General features: G+C 40.5%; 1 protein-coding gene across 3 annotated transcripts in view; it reads left to right on the forward strand.

Annotated features, from left to right (window-relative positions):
- Positions 1–14,491, forward strand: part of gosr2 (golgi SNAP receptor complex member 2) — a 76,492-nt gene extending 62,001 nt beyond the window's left edge. For all 3 annotated transcript variants that reach the window (XM_078529822.1, XM_078529824.1, XM_078529823.1), the window contains one exon: positions 12,055–14,491. In XM_078529822.1, coding sequence (XP_078385948.1) covers positions 12,055–12,216 — 162 coding nt within the window. In that variant the 3' untranslated portion in view covers positions 12,217–14,491. The remainder of the gene's footprint in view (positions 1–12,054) is intronic.
- Positions 14,492–18,955: the final 4,464 nt, after the last annotated feature.

Below are 18,955 nucleotides of genomic sequence, written 5' to 3' on the forward strand. Positions count from 1 at the left end.
CATGCCAAAATTTTGCAAAGAATTATGCAAATTAAATGTCTGACTAATACTGGTTTGTTCATTAAGTTCCTCTGAAGTATTTTATTGTTTGTTTTGGAGTCGTTTTAGGAACTGCCACAACGATTAATCTAAAGAATTCACCTATCTCAAATGATTAAACAGTGGGTTTGGTATATGATGTAACAGAACATATGTTCTTTGAAGTGAAAGGTTGATGAACCCATGGCCTATTCCATATCCTTGTATTTCCATCTAACTTATCTCTTAATAGACCTATCTGGTCTTTAATATTCCACTTACTTCATACACAGTTGAATGCTTTCCCGGGATTCCTCTTTCTCTGTATAGTCTGCCTTTACCATTCTGATCACCCCTCAAACATTCTTTAATAAACATCAACATCCTGGGGTTGCTATTGACCAGAATCTGAGCTGGATGAGCCAGATAAATACTGTGGCTGGAAGAGCAGGTCAGAGGCTAGGAATCCTGTTGCAGGTAACTCGCCACCTGACTCCCCAAAGCCTATACACCATCTACATGGCACAAGTCAGGAGTGTGATGGAATATTCTTCACTTGCCTAGATGAGTGCAGCTCCAACAACACTGAAGAAGCTCAACACCATCCAGGACAAAGCAGCCCACTTGACTGGAACTCTATCCACAAACGTTAACTGCCTCCACCAATGACACAGTAGCAGCAGTGTGTACCATCTACAAGATGCACTGCAGGAATTCACCAAGGCTCCTTTGACAGCACCTTCCAAACCCACGACCACTGCCACCTAGAAGGACAAGGGGAACAGGCATATGGGAACACCATCACCTGGAAGTACCCCTCCAAGCCACTCACCGTCCTGACTTGGAAATATATTGCTGTTCCTTCACTGTCACTGCTTCAAAATCCTGGAACTGTCCCTAACAGCACTTTGGGTGTAGCTACATCACATGGACTGCAGCAGTCCAAGAAGGCAGCCCACCACCACCTTCTTGAGGCAATTAGGGATGGGCAATTACTGCTGGCCTAGCCAGCGACGACAACATCCCATGAATAAATAAAAATAAAAACAACTGACTACTTTAAGAATCGCAGGGTGCATTATGTTTTAGCTTCATGTAGTCTAATGAGAGAGTTACTTACCCACAATGTCTGCAACTTTCTGCTACTCTATTTTGCATGGCAACATTCTTCCTTGCACATTGCGCATTTTGAAATGACTGCTTATTGTGGGCAGGGTGTTGTGGTTCACTGGATTACACTGGTATTTTCTCCCAACCAATCATAGTGATTTAAATGGTGGGAATCTCGTTATCCTATTTTCTTATCTTGGTCCCTAAAATGCCTTCATTTGAAATTCTGTTTTTTCCCTTTCTGTAATGGAGTATACTGCTGCTTTTCAGCTTTATAGACAATTGACAACGTTCTCATGACTTGTTGATTTGTCAACATTGTCATCATTTGTCCATATAGCACGGTGAAGTGACATTAAACAACTTGCTGAGGAAATAATTTTCTGGTTAATATAGGAATCCAGATTCAGACAAAACGACAAATCACAAAAATTGAAAACCAAAACCTTGTTTTTATAAGCTGAAGCAACAGCTCAGAGTGTGCCAAGTAGGTATTTAAATGAAGTGGCCTTGCCTCTCCCTATCTTTGTAACCTCCAGCCCTCCAACCCTTCCAGATCATTGCATGCCTGCAATTCTGGCCTCCTGCAGAGCCCTGAATATCCCTGCTCCAACACTGATGGCTGGACCTTCAGCTGCCTAGGCCCTGAACCTGTCTGCCTCTCCACCTATCTCTCAGATTTTAAGCAATGTCTTAAAACACATCTCTTTGACCAAGCATTCAGTTGCCTATTTTAATATCTCCTTATGTAGTTGAACGTCCAGTTTTGGTTGATCACTTCTGTGAAGCGCTTTGTGAAGCATTTTGCTACATTAAAGGCACTATATAAATACAGATTGTTATTGGTGAAATGTTTTACGGTCAGCATTTGTGATGTATTACGAAGAGTCTTCGGTCGCAACATTTGGCATATCCTAGGGATATGTGACCAATAAGGGTGGACCATTAAGCAGTCAGTTGCCATCATTCCATGTGACCCCTTGGGGAGGATGGTATTTAGCAAAGAACAGATTGAGTTTTGTTTTGTTAGATTTTAGAAAATTCCCACCTCAGAGATAATCGCTGAAGGAGAGAGAGGGAGAGAGAGGACATGTTTATAAAATTAAAGAAAATGTGTGAAAATGACAAACACTAAACTTAGATTACAGATTCTATACCGATTACATTGTCAGCAAAGAGCTGGTGTAGGATTGAAGAAATTTAGTAAAGAGAAAGGCTTGTGAATTGACATTGAAGGAAATAATGGAAATTGACCAGGATACAAAGATCAACTGACCCACTACAGGAAAGAGATGCAACGGGCAGGATTTTATGTTGCACAGTGGTTTCTGCAACCTCCCACCCCAGCAAAAAGGTCAGTGGGCAACCCACCCCAGCTCCTGTTTACCCTGCAGTAATTTGATGCTTGGCGGAGCGTTAATTGGCCGCCCCACTCCATGCCTGGTTACTGCTCACTGATCAATGCTACTTGATAAACGCTACATTTTACCAATAACAACCTGTATTTATATGTTATATATATTATATAACATATTCAAGTTAAAATTCTTTTCTTGTTGATAAATTCCTCCATAACCTTGCCCCATTCTACTGCTGCAATGTTATCGACCCCATGTTCTGTACTGATTGTTCAATTTCTCGGATTCCAGCCTCTAGTGCAATCCCTCCCTCCCTTCTCTCCCATGCTCTCTCACTCTGTCTCGCTCTTGTGCTTTGTCTCTCTCCCTCTCCCTCTCCCTCTTTCTTCTCCACCTTTGGTGGAAGAGCTAGATGCCTTATGCCTTTGAGAATTTCTCCCTAAATCTCACCACCTTTAAAAACTTATTTAAGACTTGTTTCTTTGATCGAGCTTTCAATCCACTCCCCACCCCTAACCCATCTCTCCCTTCTTGGCTGAGTTTCCTTGCTCCTAGTTGTGAAATTCCTTGGGATATGCCTTTAGCTTAAAGGTGCTTTAAGTGGTGTGCAGTTTAGGGGAACAGGTGGGAGAGAGAAATTCCTCACCCCTCTCTTTGGCGATGAAAATCTATTAGTTGGGATTCTAGTAAGATCATCGTTTTTGTCTTTGTTGAAGTTAAAAACAGAGTGGATGATGATAGCTAAAATTAGAGAGATATATTCATTAATTAAATGTTTCTGTTCACATTGTAGGAATGAAACTTAACTTCATTGATTCTGAGGAAATGTTGTACTTAGTGTGAACATTGTGACATTAAAGACAGATGATACCAGTATGTGATCTCTTAATCCTGTAATGTCTGGAAGCTGCACCACTGGCTGCTGGGTTTCATAGCTAACATGGCTGCATTCGCTATTCCTCTGGTTCAACTCTGTGGGTAATCTGAGACAAAAGTCTTCAGTGTGTTCACAGAAGAAAGGTTATGTCAGGTACTCACTGTAATTTTTCATAATTTGCTATTCTACATTTCAGAACTGGCCAGTGCACATTTCCATTGGGTCTAGCCTGGTAATTGGAACATTGTCACCTCTGCAGAAGCAGCCCATAATCTGAGATTTATTTTTATTCGTTCATGGGATGTGGTCATTGCAGGCTGGGACAGCATTTATTGCTCATCCCCAAATACCCTTGAGAGATGCATTTGAATAAAGTTAAGGAAAATAAAAGCTCTGCTGCTAACCTGTTACAAGAATTCAAATTGTGCATCCCTCCAGGTTGTATAGCAATAATCATTGATGGGGCTATTGTCATTCAGTTGTCATCCTGTAACTGACCCCTGCATTGGCTGCATCAAGACAAGCTAAGTGGCTCCAGTTAGCACAGTACACTGAGAAACTGCATCCAAATACCCCACCAATACTGCAGCATGCACTGTTAGGAACAATGCAGAAACATCAGGTCACACCGCGATCTCGCCTTTTAGCTTGATTTTAAACTTCAGCGAGTACTTCTCAATCACTTTAATTCCTCAAATCTTAGTATTTATAGAGTAAAAGTTACCGTAATATTGTCATTTCAGCGGTGATTACTTTGGAACCTGCTTGACAGACTTGACATAAATCATAAATATCAAACTTTGAAAAGTCCACTCCGCCCATTCTGTCAATCACAGTGATAAGAGTTGTTTTATACATATTTAAAAATGATTGCAAGAATACTTATCAAACCACGTAACTTTCCCATTGATTAAACAGTAAATTTCCAACAATTATAGTACTTGTTATGTCACAGGCATTTTGCAGATTATGAACACTTAATGGATTACTTGAAGTTTGAATTATTTTAAAATTTCCATTGTAGTGTGTGGAAACAGCTTACCCAATTGCCAAGGTGGGTGTGAGAATGTGACTTAGCTTTTTTTTGTGTTTGTTCAGCGTTCAGTTCAATTTTACCCCCCACTTCTATCGTAGTCCTTTCCTATATCTATGTTGGCAGCCAGTTGGAAGCATGTCAGTCTCTTTATCTAAGGTGTGGTCCCTGGGAACTGAGGAGCAGACAGCAGAACTGTGAGAAATGCAAGGCCTGTCTGCTTCTATCAGGGAGCAGAGAACTAAATGAAGTTAGAATCACTTGTAGTAAAACTTGCACAGCAGGCTGGAATATTCTTGCCAATATACATGGCTCTGGCTATTAAATTTAACAGCCTGAGAACAAGAATGCATCTGTTACACTTGTTCCCCTTTGAATAGTTTGGACTTTCTTTTTCAGATGTTGATTTGGATTTGATTCTAACCTGGAATTGGATGGTTCAGATCCAGGCTATCTATTGATGGGTAGATCTTGGTTCCCACGCTGTAGGCTTAACCATCAATTCCAAAGTGGCTGCCTCCAGATAGAAAACATCTGTGTCCTTGGGTTGTTTTCGCAACTTCAGAAATGATCTAAGCTGTAAGCTATATAAACAACAGATAGCATGTAACCACAATTAGGTGGCCACAACACACTTTGCTGAATGCATGGAGAGGGTTCATTTTATATTCTGCATGGTTAGCTAGCGTCTATAGTGAAGGTGTATCTGATCTTTGTTCCCATTTCCTGAATGGAAGGAGATTCTTGCTTTCTCCATTATTCTGCATTGTTATTATTTCTCCATCCCTGCTGAAGTGACAATATTTTGGTAACTTCTAACATTCTAACTGCTAGAAACTAACATTCAAGGCATGCTCAACTTTAAAACCAAGCTAAAAGGCTAGATCGCAGTGTGACCTGATGTTTCTGCATTGTTCCTAAAAGTGCATGCTGCAGTATTGGTGGGGTGTTTGGATGCAGTTTCTCAGTGTCCTGTGCTAACTATGAAGCCACTTGGCTTGTCTTGATGCAGCCAATGCAGGGGTCAGTTACAGGAGGCTAACTGAATGATAACAGCTCCTTCAATGACTGAATGGGATGTGGGCATTGCTGACAAGGCTGGCATTTATTGCCCATCCCTAATTGCCCTTGAACTGAATGGCTTGCTAGGACATTTCGGAGGGCAGTTAAGCATAAATCACATTGCTGTAGATCTAGAGTCACATGTAGGCCAGACCAGGTAAGGATGGCAGATTTCTTTCCCTAAAGGTCATCAGTGAACCAGATGGGTTTTTATAACAATCAATGATAGTTTTATGGTCACCATTACTGAGGCTAGCTTTCAATTCTAGATTATATTAATTGACTTTTTAAATTCCGCCAGCTGCCATGATGGGATTTGAACCCATGTCCCCAGAGCCTTAGCCTGGGTCATTGGATTACTAGCCCAGTGACGTTACCACTGCACCACCATCTCCCCTTAATCTGTAACCTGTCCTACTGCTCCTGCCCCACCTCCCCCATTTTCCTAGCTTTGTAGAACAAACTAAGGTGCACACTGTTCTGAGACAGTCTTTCTTATCTATAGACTGTAGGCGTGCTGCTTCATTCCTAGACAGACCTAAACCTCATGATACAATGATCATTGTCTGCTAAATTTGCTCCTGATGACACTTGATCCACTTGGCTCACCTCATTCACAAGAACTAGACTGCAATGCCTCCTTTTTCATTGGACTGGAAATATACTGCTGTAGAAAATTTTCCTGAACATATTCAAGGAATTCGGCTCTCTTCCCTTCATGCTACTATCCTAGTCTATATTTGGATAATTACCTCATTATATCTACTCTATAATTTTTGCACCTCTGTAATTTCCTTGAAAATTTGTTCCTCTATATCTTTCCCACTAGTTGGTGGCTATAGAATACACCAAACAATGTAATGTAACCATTTAGTTCTTTAGATCTAACCAAAGTGATTCTGTTCTTGACCCGTCTGAGACATCCTCTCTCTCCAGCGCTGCAATGTTCTCCTTAATCAATACCACCATTCCTTCCCCTTATTTCCCTTAATAATTACCCCTTAATATTCTAAATTCCAGGAATACAATCCTAGTTTGCGTAACATTTCCTCTTATTATAATCCTTGGAGTCCAGGTATCATTTTGGCAAACCCGCGCTGCTCTCCCAAGGTCAATATATCCATCCTAAGGTGTGGCACCCAAAACTGCTCACAGCACTACAGGTATGATCTAACCAGGTTCTTATAGGATGATTTCTACCCCTTGTATTACAAACATACATACAAATAGGAGCAGGAGTAGGCCACTTGGCCCTTTGAGCCTGCTCCGCCATTCGATAATATCATGGCTGATCTGACTGTAACCTCAACTCCACATTCCCACCTACCCCCACTAGCCTTCATCCCCATTGCTTGTCAAGAATCCATCTACCTTCGCCTTAAAAATATTCAGACTCTGGGTAGAATTTTCCGCCCGCCGGGGTGGTTGATCGGCACCCCCGATTGGGTCCGCGCCTTAAGGCCCGCCCAGCATGACACACACCCAGAAGTGCTGTGCGCTCCCTGTGCGGGCTTGGAGGTGGGTGGGGGGGCGTTCCCTGAATCGGGAGTGCGCTCTTTCGCGCACAGAGCTGCCTCAGGGAGATTAGTTTTAAGTTTTAACAGTTCGATAAAGTGTTGTAAAAATTTTTATGACATGTCCCCTCATGTGAAACTGTCACATGAGCTGGGACGTGTTCATTAATTTTAATAAAAATTTTTTCTAAAAATCTGCCCGTGGATGAGGTTCCATGAAAAATGCGAAGGCCGCCTGGGCTCTTCACCTGCCCGCCAACCTTAAGGTTGGATGGGCAGCTTTCTCAATAGGCTTAATTAGTTCACTAATGACCTTAACAGGCCTTTGACAGTTTGGTGGGCGCGCCTGCCGAACTTTAAATCTAAATGACGCATGGTGACGTCAGAATGCACGCCCGATGTCACCCCGCGTCGTTTTACGCTCGCCAAGCTGAAGATTCAGCCCTCTGCTTCCACCGCCCTTTGAGGAAGAGAATTTCAAAGACTCAACCCTTGGAGAGAAAAAATTTCCCCTCATCTCTGCCTAAATGGCTGACCTTTTATTTTTAAACATTGACCCTTAGTACCAGACTCTTCCACAAGAGGAAACATCCTCTCCACATTGACCCTGTCAAGACCCCTTGGGATCTTATGGGGAGAATTTTCTTCCCGTTAGGGAGGCTGGGTGGGAGCCGGCGCGGGTGGGTGTACAGCGATTCCCGCCCACGATTGGCTGTGCGCTGCCATTTTACGTGGGTGGGCCAATTAAGGCCCGCCCAGCGTGAAGCGCACCCGGAAGCACTGAGCGCTCCCTGTGCGGGCGGGGGGAGTAGGCTGAGTCGAGGCCTGCGCTCTTTCGCGCATGTGCGTGAAAGAGCGCTGAAATCTCCGAGGCACAGACTGCCTCAGGGAGATTAGTTCGATTTTTAAAAATTTAAATAAAAAAAGAAAAAAAATTTTAAGACCTGTCCCAGCTTAAATTTAAAAACCTTTATGAAACCTCATCCCACCCGTGGATGAGATTTCATGATAAATGCGAAGGCCGCCTGGGCTCTTCGCCAGCCCGCCAACCTTAAGGTTGGACAGATAGCTATGTTAATTATTTTAATTGATATTTAAATAGCCTTAATAGGCCTTTGACAGTTTGGTGGGCACATAGCCAACTCTGGTGCGCACCCGCCGAACTGGAGATCTGAATGACGTGCGGTAACGCTGGGACGTGCACCCAACGTCACCACACATCATTTTACACGTCGGCGAGCGGGGCCTGCCTCTGCACGCTGACCTGAAGATTTTAGCTTATATGTTTCAATCAAGTCATCTTTACTGTTCTAAACTCCAGTGGATACAAACCTAGCCTGTCCAACCTTTCCTCATAAGACAATCCACCCAATCCAGGTATTCTCGTCTTCTAGATAGAAAAGTCAGAGTTCCATTAACCTTTTTGATTATTTTCTGTACCTGACAATGACACTTTAATCATCTATATATCTGGACTCCCAAGTTTCTTTGCATCTCCACTGTTTCATCTTTTCACCATTTAGAAAGTACTTTGATCTATCTTTTTTAGGACCAAAGTAGATGACTTCATATTTTCCTATATTGAAATCCATTTGCTTAATCTATTAATATCTTGTAATTTTATGCTTCTATCTACACTGCTTACGATGCCAGCTATCTTTATGCCTTCGGCAAACCTGGATACGTGAGTTTCTATCCCATTATTTAGGTCTTTAATAAATGCGGTGAATAGTTGAGGCCCCAACAGATCCTTATGGGACACTTTTGGTCGCATCCTGCTCTCTCTCTCTCTCTCTCTCTCTTGCTGCTCAAGGCAGTTTCCTAACCAGGTAAATAATTTATCTTCAATTCCATGCTAACACTTTATTAAGGGCCTTCTGGAAGTCTACATGATTACACTCCAAAGTCATTCCCCTTTTCACTACTTTAGTCACCTCTTCAAAAAAAAATTCAATCAAGTTCATCAGGCACGATCTTCTTACAAATCTATGCTGGTTCCCTCTGATGAATTGAAAATTTTCAAGGTCTCACTTGAACCCTTTTAGTGAACTTGTGTTCAGTTCTGTGGTCTGAATCAAATAGCTTCCTTCAATCCACAGCATCCATATCAGGATTATGTCTCCTCTTAGCCTTTTCTTCATTAAAAACAAGCTCTGCATTGTTTGTTTATTTCACACCTAAAGGCTTGCAATCCTTTTTCTCACACTTTCCTGAATTCCTTCAGTGCATCATTGTGATTTTACAAGTGTTATGCCCAAATACACACACCTCTTCTACACGAGGTCTCAACAGCAACCTGCACAAAACTGGAATAGCATGTTTCAGCTTTTAATCAAATGTCATTGAAATATATTGATAACTGCTTCATTCAACTGAATATTTTTAGTTGAGCAAGCGTTTTGTTATAGCAAGACAGTTTGTACAGCTACCAAATGTAATGCCATTTGCTCCTTGAATATACTGTAATTTTGTTTAAAATCTCTCTAATTTCAAAGCAATAAATCGCTTGCCATGGTGGTCAATAAACCAGATACTTAGCCACCTTTTGTTATTCTGGCCCTTTCATCGTGTTCCTGTTCCAATATGCACAGCCTTTTATTTATCTACATCTGGATACTTCAATGTTACAGATTATAATTTATGCCAACCCACGATTGTACATTTCTGCTGTGGGAGATATTGGCAGTATTGTTTGCTTTAAATCTATGCAGATTTGGAGATTGTTTTATGTTGATATGGGTACAGAGCTCTATAATTGAACCTCAGCAGGAGTGAATGAAGATTTGCCAAAATTAGTTTTAACATCAGGAAGTTTGCAGATTGATTTACTTAATGACCTTATAATATAATGTGATTCCACTGATAACTGAAACAATCTAGTAGATGTGACTTACTGAAGCATTTCATATACTTATATGCTAAATTAAACCTTGACTCTCAAGCTAATGGAAGCAAATTGAGGGCAGTTTTGGTAGCATGAGGAAAAATGACTGTCAGATATAAATTGCTTAATGTATAAAACTTTTAAATGAGCAGTCTCGTAATTGGTGCCCTTTCAAAAAAATGAAATTGCAGAGAACCTATTTTAAAAATTGTGTTTCTAAAAAAAAAAACATACTTTTTGGCCCATCAAATCATGGAACTACAAGCCATCATCTCTTCAAACACTTGCATCCCAAAAAACTCTGACCAGTTGGATCCCAGAGCCTGCTTTCCTTTTAACCAATCATACACCTGAATCCTCTCCACAGCATCATTTTTTTTTCCAATGCCCAATCGCATTCTGTAAAAATGTTTATCATTCAGCCACCATGATATTACTCCATTAACCATGCTGTATTCTACAAAAAACATTGTCAACACAATTAGTTCAACACTTTTGGGGATGTAGGGGGTAAAAAGTAAAACCTAGCTTTTAGTGTATTGATCCCATCTTCCATTGTCTTCACCAGCTTTTCCTTGCAAAGCCTGATGGGTCTCCTAAATATTCCCAGACGGTTGATTTCACTTATTCTGCATTGTGGGATTGCTTGGTCTTCTGAAGTATGCTGCTGTGCTGACACACTATGCACATTTGTGTGTGTGTAAAATTTTTATTCTTGGTCATTCTTCTGTGGTGTAGCGCTCTGAGTCAAGACCAAGTGTATCTTCAATTGGAATGGGATTATATGCCAAGGAATAATTGGTATATCTTAACATAATACAATTATTGGAAGTGCAGAAGACTCCTTGGTCAGTAGAGTTGCACTTGCAGTAAAAGTTACAAAAGTTGTCCATGTCATTCAAAACCATAAGGTGGCCAGAGCATGCTGACAGATTCCATGCTCATTTCAGAGTCATACTGTCCTTATTTTTTATGTTTCTGTTATAAATTGCTATGTTCACATTTACAATGGGAACTGTCTATGTAAACTTGTCACACTGTAATATGTAAACTGTCTCATTGCAATTACTTCTGCCAGTGGTACCACAGTACCTCCAATAATGAGAATGTAATAAATTCTTCAGGTAATTACTATTGTACTATTCATATAGTGATTTATCCCAAACATCAAAAGGCACTTCATGCAATTGATTACTTTAAAGTGCACTGACTGATGCTATGTAAGCAAATGTTCAGCCAATATAGGCCAGCAATCCCCACCGACAGCAATAAAATCAATGGTAAGTTAACTTGTTTTACTAGTTGTTTTTATTCTTTCATGTGCTGTGGGTATCACAGGCAATGCCAGCAACTATTGCCCATCCTTAATTGCCCTTGAGAAGGTGACTGTGAGCTGAAACCATTGATGGTATTAGATGCCAAGTTATGGTTTTGAATGACATGGACAACATTTGTAACTTGTACTGCAAGTGCAACTCTACTGACCAAGGAGTCTTCTGCACTTCCAATATTTGTATTATGTTAAGATAAGAAAAAAATGCATTTATATAGTACCTTTCAGGGCTTCAGGACATCTTTTGAGAGCAAGACATTCTCATTCTTAATTCCCCTTGAAAAGTGGTGATGGATGCTTTGTTTAACAGCTGCAGACCATGTAGTGTAGATGCCCCCTCATTGGGAGTTCCAGCATTTTAAACCACCAAAAACAATGAAAGAATTGTGATATATTTTGAAGCTGGGATGGTATGTGACTAGGAGGGGAACTTGCACTTGTTCCCATGAATCTTCTGCCTTTGTTCTTCTAGGTGGTTGAGATTGTGGGTAAGGAAAGTGTAATCACTGTTGTAATGTGGGAAATGAGGCAGCCCATTTACACTCTGTAAACAGCAATGTGATAATGACCAGATAAACATTTCTTCCCCATGCTATTGATTGTGAGGGATAAATATTGCACAAGACATGGGGGAACTCAACTGCTATTCTTCAACATAGTGCCATGGGGTCTTTTACATCCACCTGAGTGAGCATTGAATAATTATTTTTGCTAACTTGAGTGTTTAAAATGGCCTCTTGATCAGATAAGAATGGCCTTGTCCAAGCTATTTTGAAGGTTTTGCAGTAATTTGTTGCCTCACTCTTGTACTCTATATTTTTCTGACTGTGTTGCACTTTCTCTAATAATTTGTCCATCATTGCAGGGAGCACAAAAGAAGATACTGGATGTGGCAAATATGTTAGGAATGTCAAACACTGTGATGCGCCTAATTGAGAAACGGGCCTTCCAGGACAAGTTCATCATGATTGGTGGGATGGTGGTCACCTGCATCATCATGGTTTTGGCAGTTAAATACTTGACATGAGTAGATGGCGGACTCTGCTTCAGGAAAAAAAAATCGGTATTTCCATGAAAAGACTGTCCAAGTGATTATCTGACTCATTGATTTCAGGCTTCTGACCCCCACTCTTTCCACTCCCCCCCCCACCCAACCTACTTCAAAGTTAATGAATAAAATCTAGACTGCCAGCCTGGATGAAAAGCCCTTTACACGATTTGTAATAATGCTTCTAATTGTTTTGAATAGCACCATTGATCAAAGATTTGATAATGGCTAATAATGCTAATTCTAATAAATACAATGCTGGATTCTAACCATTTTAGTTTTGTGGTACCTGGAGGAGAAACAACCTTCTCATAAAAGGCACACCTTTGATAAAGCTGATTTGAGTGTGTTTCCAGGAAGACACTTCGTTGTAATGGTGCCCCCACCTCTCCCCACCCTTGGCTTTTCTTTTTGAAAAAAAATCAAGTAATTCCAGGTTGCTGAGATGACCATTTCAGAAACAGCATTTTTTTTAACAAAACCTCTTAACCACTTGAGTCATTAAAATGAGGCATTTCCATATTTCCCCTGACAAATGCTGCAACCTGGTGCTTGCTAGTTACCTGGGGCCGCACTATCCCACTGCACCACCTGTTGAGCCCTCAATTCCCTAGAGAATGAGTTCCTGATCCTGGCCATGCTTCAGAGGCAGCTGCTGACTTGAGTGGTTTGCCACTTGGTGAATGAGAAACTCTTGAGAATGAGTGAACCCAGGCTACCCAAATACACCATCTAATGATGGGTTCCGAACAGCATTGAGAGGACAGGTCTCCTACTCCTGCCTGTAACTGTTCATCCAGTGATAGTTTTCAAAAAAACATCTCCGACTGGGGAGAAACAGGAGTTAGATTTAAAAGAACACACTCTCCTGATGAATGATTCTACTCCTGTTGTTTGGGCCTGTATTTGTAATAAGCAGCAAACTACTTTTTACTTATTCAGTCTAGATAGTGCCCAGGTATCATCACTATTTACTGTGAAGATGAGAAATTGTATCCTTAGTGTGTCTGCACCAGTAGAGAATAGATTTGGAGAAAATGGATGTAATGTGAATTGTTCCTCATTGGAATAACCTGTATGCTCACTGTGCATCAGACTGTGTGATCATGTTCCACAGTATTGACTCTTAGCCTGCAGGATACTCTGGAATAACTGAAAAGTAGCTGCTGTACTTTCAATAAAAAAAAAACTAAATTGCTTCCCCCCCTCACTGCTCTTTTGTCTCTAATTCAACATTCTTTTAATCTTTGGTTGATGCTTAAAGAGACTGTACTTGCCATTCTCAATGTAGACTGAGCTCAAATTACATTTTAGAAACATTAAAACCACCTCTGTTCAGGCATTCAATAGATATCCAGAGACTCTTGTAAATCTATTAAAGTCCAAAGGTGCTTCTAATTTCTGACTGCGTTAAGATACAACATGTGATTTCTTGTGTGTCCTGTGTTATGGAATGGCTCTAGAAATGCTTCGACTTGTGACTGTGCACACTTATACATATAATGATTTAATGCTACCATTTCACCAGATGGGGGTTGTAATTTATTTTGACATTCTGTCCATCAGACTGTGAATCCTGTCTTTTCACCTCAATGGGTTTTGAATATATAATGTAGATTTTAATCCAAATCTTAGGAGGTAGGCGTTCCTCTTCCTGTGCCTGGGACTATTGGATTGCCTGGGCTGTAAGGATATACAGGAAGTTAGGCTGGGAGGAGTGCACAACCATATGGAAGCTTGTCTGATCTTTTTGTCTATTTAAAGTAATAGTAGAAATTAGGCTGACTCCAGTAGGGGTGTGCACTTCCCACCCAATTTTCCTGTGTTCACTACGCCCAGGTGATCCAGTAGCCCAAAGCACAGGAACACTTGCCGTGTAAATCTTTCCTCTGCCATGCCCTTGATTAATTTTTCAAACGAGCATGTTTTGAACTGTTGCATATGATGTTTGTGTATCTGTCACCTTGATAACTCATTGCCAAATTTGGTGATGATCGAAAGATTCATTTGACTTCCTTTTCTCTTTCTCTGGATTACTTCTGCTTAGAATTATTAAAGTACTTAACATGAATGCAAACATTCTGTGCTTAAAAAAAAGTTTCATCTCAATAATGGAAAAATGTTTCAGTGGATTATTTACTAAGTTTGTAACAGACTTTTATCTTTTCAGACTCCTATTGTTGCCAAGTGAGCTAGAAATTGTATCTTGGGTGCATTTGCAGCTTCCAAAACATTAAATCTAATAGATTTTAAATTTAATGTTACGATATTCTGTCACTCACTAGAGATTGGGATCTGGCGATGAACAATTGTGAAACTTCTGATGAAGGCCTTGGGTGTTGCGCTGCTTTCTTTTATTTCCAATTAAATTTCTGATGTATTTGCATATTATTTATTTCAAAATCATCTCCATGGACTGTTCTGGAAGTGTCTCTCTAATGAACATTCCCAATATTAAAAACTCTGCAGCGTTGAATAAAATCTAAACCATGAATAAATGATATGTTTGTGTGTATGTAGGTACATATGTACGTACAGATAAGAGTGAGAAAAGACGAGACATCATTCATTGCTCATCCCACTCCCTGCAGGATACGACCTTGTGTAGAACCCTCTAAATTACAACTAAATTCACTGGGAAGGCTGAAAGGGAGTAAAATCTCTGTCCAACTTTAACAAACACCTCCTGCTTCTGTGAATCAATCAAGAAAGGTGACTATGATTGTTCACCAACAGTATGTTTCAGAAACTCCTGGCCACACTCCACAATTTATTACTAGAATGATCAGATTGATCACAGCACAGTTTCTTAGCTGCTGTGAGTGGGCCATGCTTTGCGGTGTGATTTTTACAGCTATGCTATCATATGGACAATTGTAATAATGTGCCTGACCTGGGAAATGTTCAATAACGATAACTGAAAATTTATCAGTCAAATTGAAAGATACCAGTAGAAATGATGCTTGAAATTACTCTAGAAGCTAGTGCAAATATGATAAGATATAATACAAGTTTCTCAAAGCCAGTAGCTCAAAATTCACTTCAGTGTACTTTTGTCCTACAGTTACTTTGCTGACTTTGCTGTTTGTGATTTCTGCAAAGATTAACTGAGATATATTCAGCATAAAGGTGCAGTGTGTGCAGAATCCTTAAAATGCATTCAGGAGATCTTCTGCAAGCCCAACAAGCGAAGGAGCAGTTCTGGACTTAGTTTTAAGGAATACATCTGGACAGGTTGAAGCTGTATCAGTTGGAGAGTATTTTGGTGAAAGTGATCATGTTTCAGTTCTACTTAGAGTAGTTCTAGAAAAGGCTAAAGATGGACCAAGAGTAAACATTTTAACTCGGGGGGGAGGGGGGGCGGGGGGAGCCAATTTTAGGAAGGTGAGATTTGCTTTGGCAAAAGTGGATTGGAAGCAGCTACTTGAAGGTAAATCAGTTTTTGAGCAGTGGGATGTATTCAAGGAGGAGAGGGGGCTCAGAATAAAAATATACGCAGAAAGAAAATATGTGGGACTCTCAAATCCAGACCCTATGCATCTTAGAGAGTGTAGAGAATGAGTAAGGCAAGGAAAGAAATCTTACGTCTGATGTCTAGAACTCAATGCTTCAGAAAGTCTAGAGGGGTGTAGAAAGGGCAGGACTAAAATTAAAAAGGAAATTAAGAAAGCAAAGAGGGGGTATAACAAAATATTAACAAAAAAGATCAAGGAAAACCCCAATATGTTTTATAAATACATAAAAGAGCAAGAGGATACTCTAAAGTGAGTCTAGCCCAGTTAGAGACTACAACTATAACTTGTTTGCAGAGGCAGATGGCATGACCAAGATTCTTACTGAATACTTTACATCACAAAAATCTCTCTTTTCACAGAGAGATGAAGCAGATGTTGTAGTTCAGGAAGAATGTGAAATATTGAATGGGATAAACAGGGAGGAAATATTAAGGTGTTTAACATCCATGAACTTGGATAAATCATCAGGCTTGGAAGAAATGTATCCCAGGCTGCTAAGAAAAGAAACAGCAGAGGCCCGGACCACTATTTTCCATTCCTCACTGCCTTGGGATTGGAGGATGGCTAACGTATCATTGTTTTAAAAGGGAGGACGGGATAGACCAAGTAATGATAGGCCAGTCGGTCTAATTTAGGCGGTGGGAAATTTATTGGAAAAAATTCTGAGGGTATAAATCACCGCTTAGGGGATTAATGAAGGATATCCTGCATGGATCTATTAAGGGAAGGTAGAGTCTGACTAAAATAAAAACAGAAAATGCTGGAAATATTCAGCAAGCCTGGCAGTGTCTGTGGAGAGAGAAACAGTTTCAGGTCGATAACTAACCAAAAAACGAAATAGCCAAGTTTATTGAATGACCCCCAACTAAAGAAATTACCAACAAGGTTTCACTTGTTTTTCTTTTACCTTAATACTAATCCGAACCAACATAACTTAAGCATGAATTAACAGGCAAATAATACTCAAAAAGGTAGATTTCACTTTAGCTATTTGATACAGCAAAGATACATCTTTTACCACCACAAGCACCTGCATCACTCCCCACACAAATGTGGCACTACACAGTTCCACAGTATGCTATTCTTTATTCACGCAGGGTAGGTCAGGAGTCCTATCCAACAACAGCTTTTGTCTTCCAGTTTCACAGGTAAGATTATCATCAGCAAGGCACACCTCTATGAAAATTCATTCTTGAATTATGACAATCCTGATGGTACCTTTCCAGATTTCCCTTCCAACTGAACCCTGGGGTTCCTGATTTGGCCACATCTGAGAAAACATCCATCTCTTTAGTGTCTCCAAGCTATTCACACAACCTTCCAAGTTTTAGACCTTTTGGCCAGCTTGCACATTGCCTCCAAGTGCTCCTGTTTAATTTTCTGCCAAACAGAAAAAGTGACCTCTTCCTGAGAGTGATTTGCTCCTTCTGACAAGAATTCTGTATTCCTCTTTGTCTCTGTCCGCTTTCTCCTCGTGTCTACATCTGATTGCCTTCACCCTCCAGCTCATCTGCTTGTATCTCTCCTTTTTGTCTGCCAGCCACACTTCTTTTCCTTAACTTTCTTCCTGTTGGTATTGCTTCCAGGTCAAGAGTTGCCAAGTCAATTGGACCAGTATTTCTTCTTATCCAAGAAAGTTACAATTGATGCAAACACAGTTCTTTTCAAACATTCTTAAAAACAATTACAAATTCCACAGACCTTTTAAAGAAGTTACAAATTTGCCTTACCATACTACTTGCAGGTAAAAAGGTCGTCACGTCATTGGTCTTGAGATCTTGCTGAGTATAAAATGTCTGCCATATTTCCTACCTTACAAGCTGTGACTACACTTCAAAAATTTTATTGCCTGAAAATCATTTTAGAATGTTCTGTAGTTGCTATATAAATGCTATTTCTTTCCAAAACGGCAGGAAGAAAGTGGACTAGAGACCTGGGTGCTGACTCACACTGGCCTCCACATGTTGTGTGCCGGGAAAGGGACAACCTGTGGCAGTTACAGGAAGGATGGTTGGACGGAAATTGAGATGGTGATAGGCCTCAGCACCAGATTTGATCCAGTTCTTGTCTACTCTCCTGCCCCATTTCAGGCAGGGGAGAATCCAGCCTTCGCATTCATGCATAGAGAGATGATCTGAAAGTTCAAAAAAATGTTTGAGGACAACGAAGGGGCTTTATTACCAGCCAGTGTCTGCCCCTGGCGATAATTACTCTGTTATTCTACTAAATTAATGATCTATATCCTGGGCCAGGAAATTGGAAAGTTTTGCTCCAAAAATGTTATTGTTCTTGAAATAACAAACAATTGTCAATTATCTTCAGCCAGTTGAATGTGGGATATGACAATTAAGACTAAAAGCTTCATCAATGAGGTGGGTTTAAGCATAATCTTAAATGAGGGGAAGCAGAGAGTAATATTAGAGCTCAATACCTAGGCAGCTGAAATAGCCACCTGTGATGGGGGTGAAGGAAATAGGAGATGCATAAAAGGCCAGAGTTGAACAAGCGCTATTCTTGGAGAGTTGTCAGGCTGGAGGAAGTTACAGAGATAGGGAGGGGCAAAATCATGAAAAAATTGAATACAAGGATGAGCTTTTTAAATTTGAGCTGTTGACAGACCAGGAGCCATGTAAGTAAGCAAGGACCAGGGTGTTAGGTGAGTGGGACTTGTTGGAGGATGGGATACCAGCAAGAGACAGCTCCATCTTTTACATTATTGATTTAGACCGAGAGTGATACTGTGGGGAGGTTTACACCCTGTAAACAGGCGAGTTGGCAAAAGTTTTAGGTGAGTAGTTTAGTTACTGCCCTGCCAACCCGGGATAAATGGGAATAATGAGTCTAAAGGGACAATCTGATTTCCTGTTGCAAGCTAATTGACTCGCTATTCCTGGATGTTTTGTTTAAATCAAGGTCGGCGATCTGGACTGAGAAATAGCATTGGGATTAAATGAAGACCTCTTACTACATTTTAGCTTCATAATGTTTTTTTTAAAAGAAATATCTAAAAGAAAGTAGTTTGTAGTGAGGTCAAACATGCCTCTGGAACAATGAGGCCACCCAGGGATAGGTCCCAATTATATTATTTACTATTTAATTGGTAATTAAGATGCCCTGTCAAAATCAAATAGGTGAGGAAGTAACCTGGTGACCAGTGGAACATTCAGGCACATTTAAAGGGAGAGGAGAAGTAGCAAAAGGAA

The sequence above is a fragment of the Cetorhinus maximus genome, chromosome 25 (genome assembly GCF_964194155.1).
Source record: "Cetorhinus maximus chromosome 25, sCetMax3.hap1.1, whole genome shotgun sequence".
Classification (NCBI taxonomy): Eukaryota; Metazoa; Chordata; class Chondrichthyes; order Lamniformes; family Cetorhinidae; genus Cetorhinus; species Cetorhinus maximus.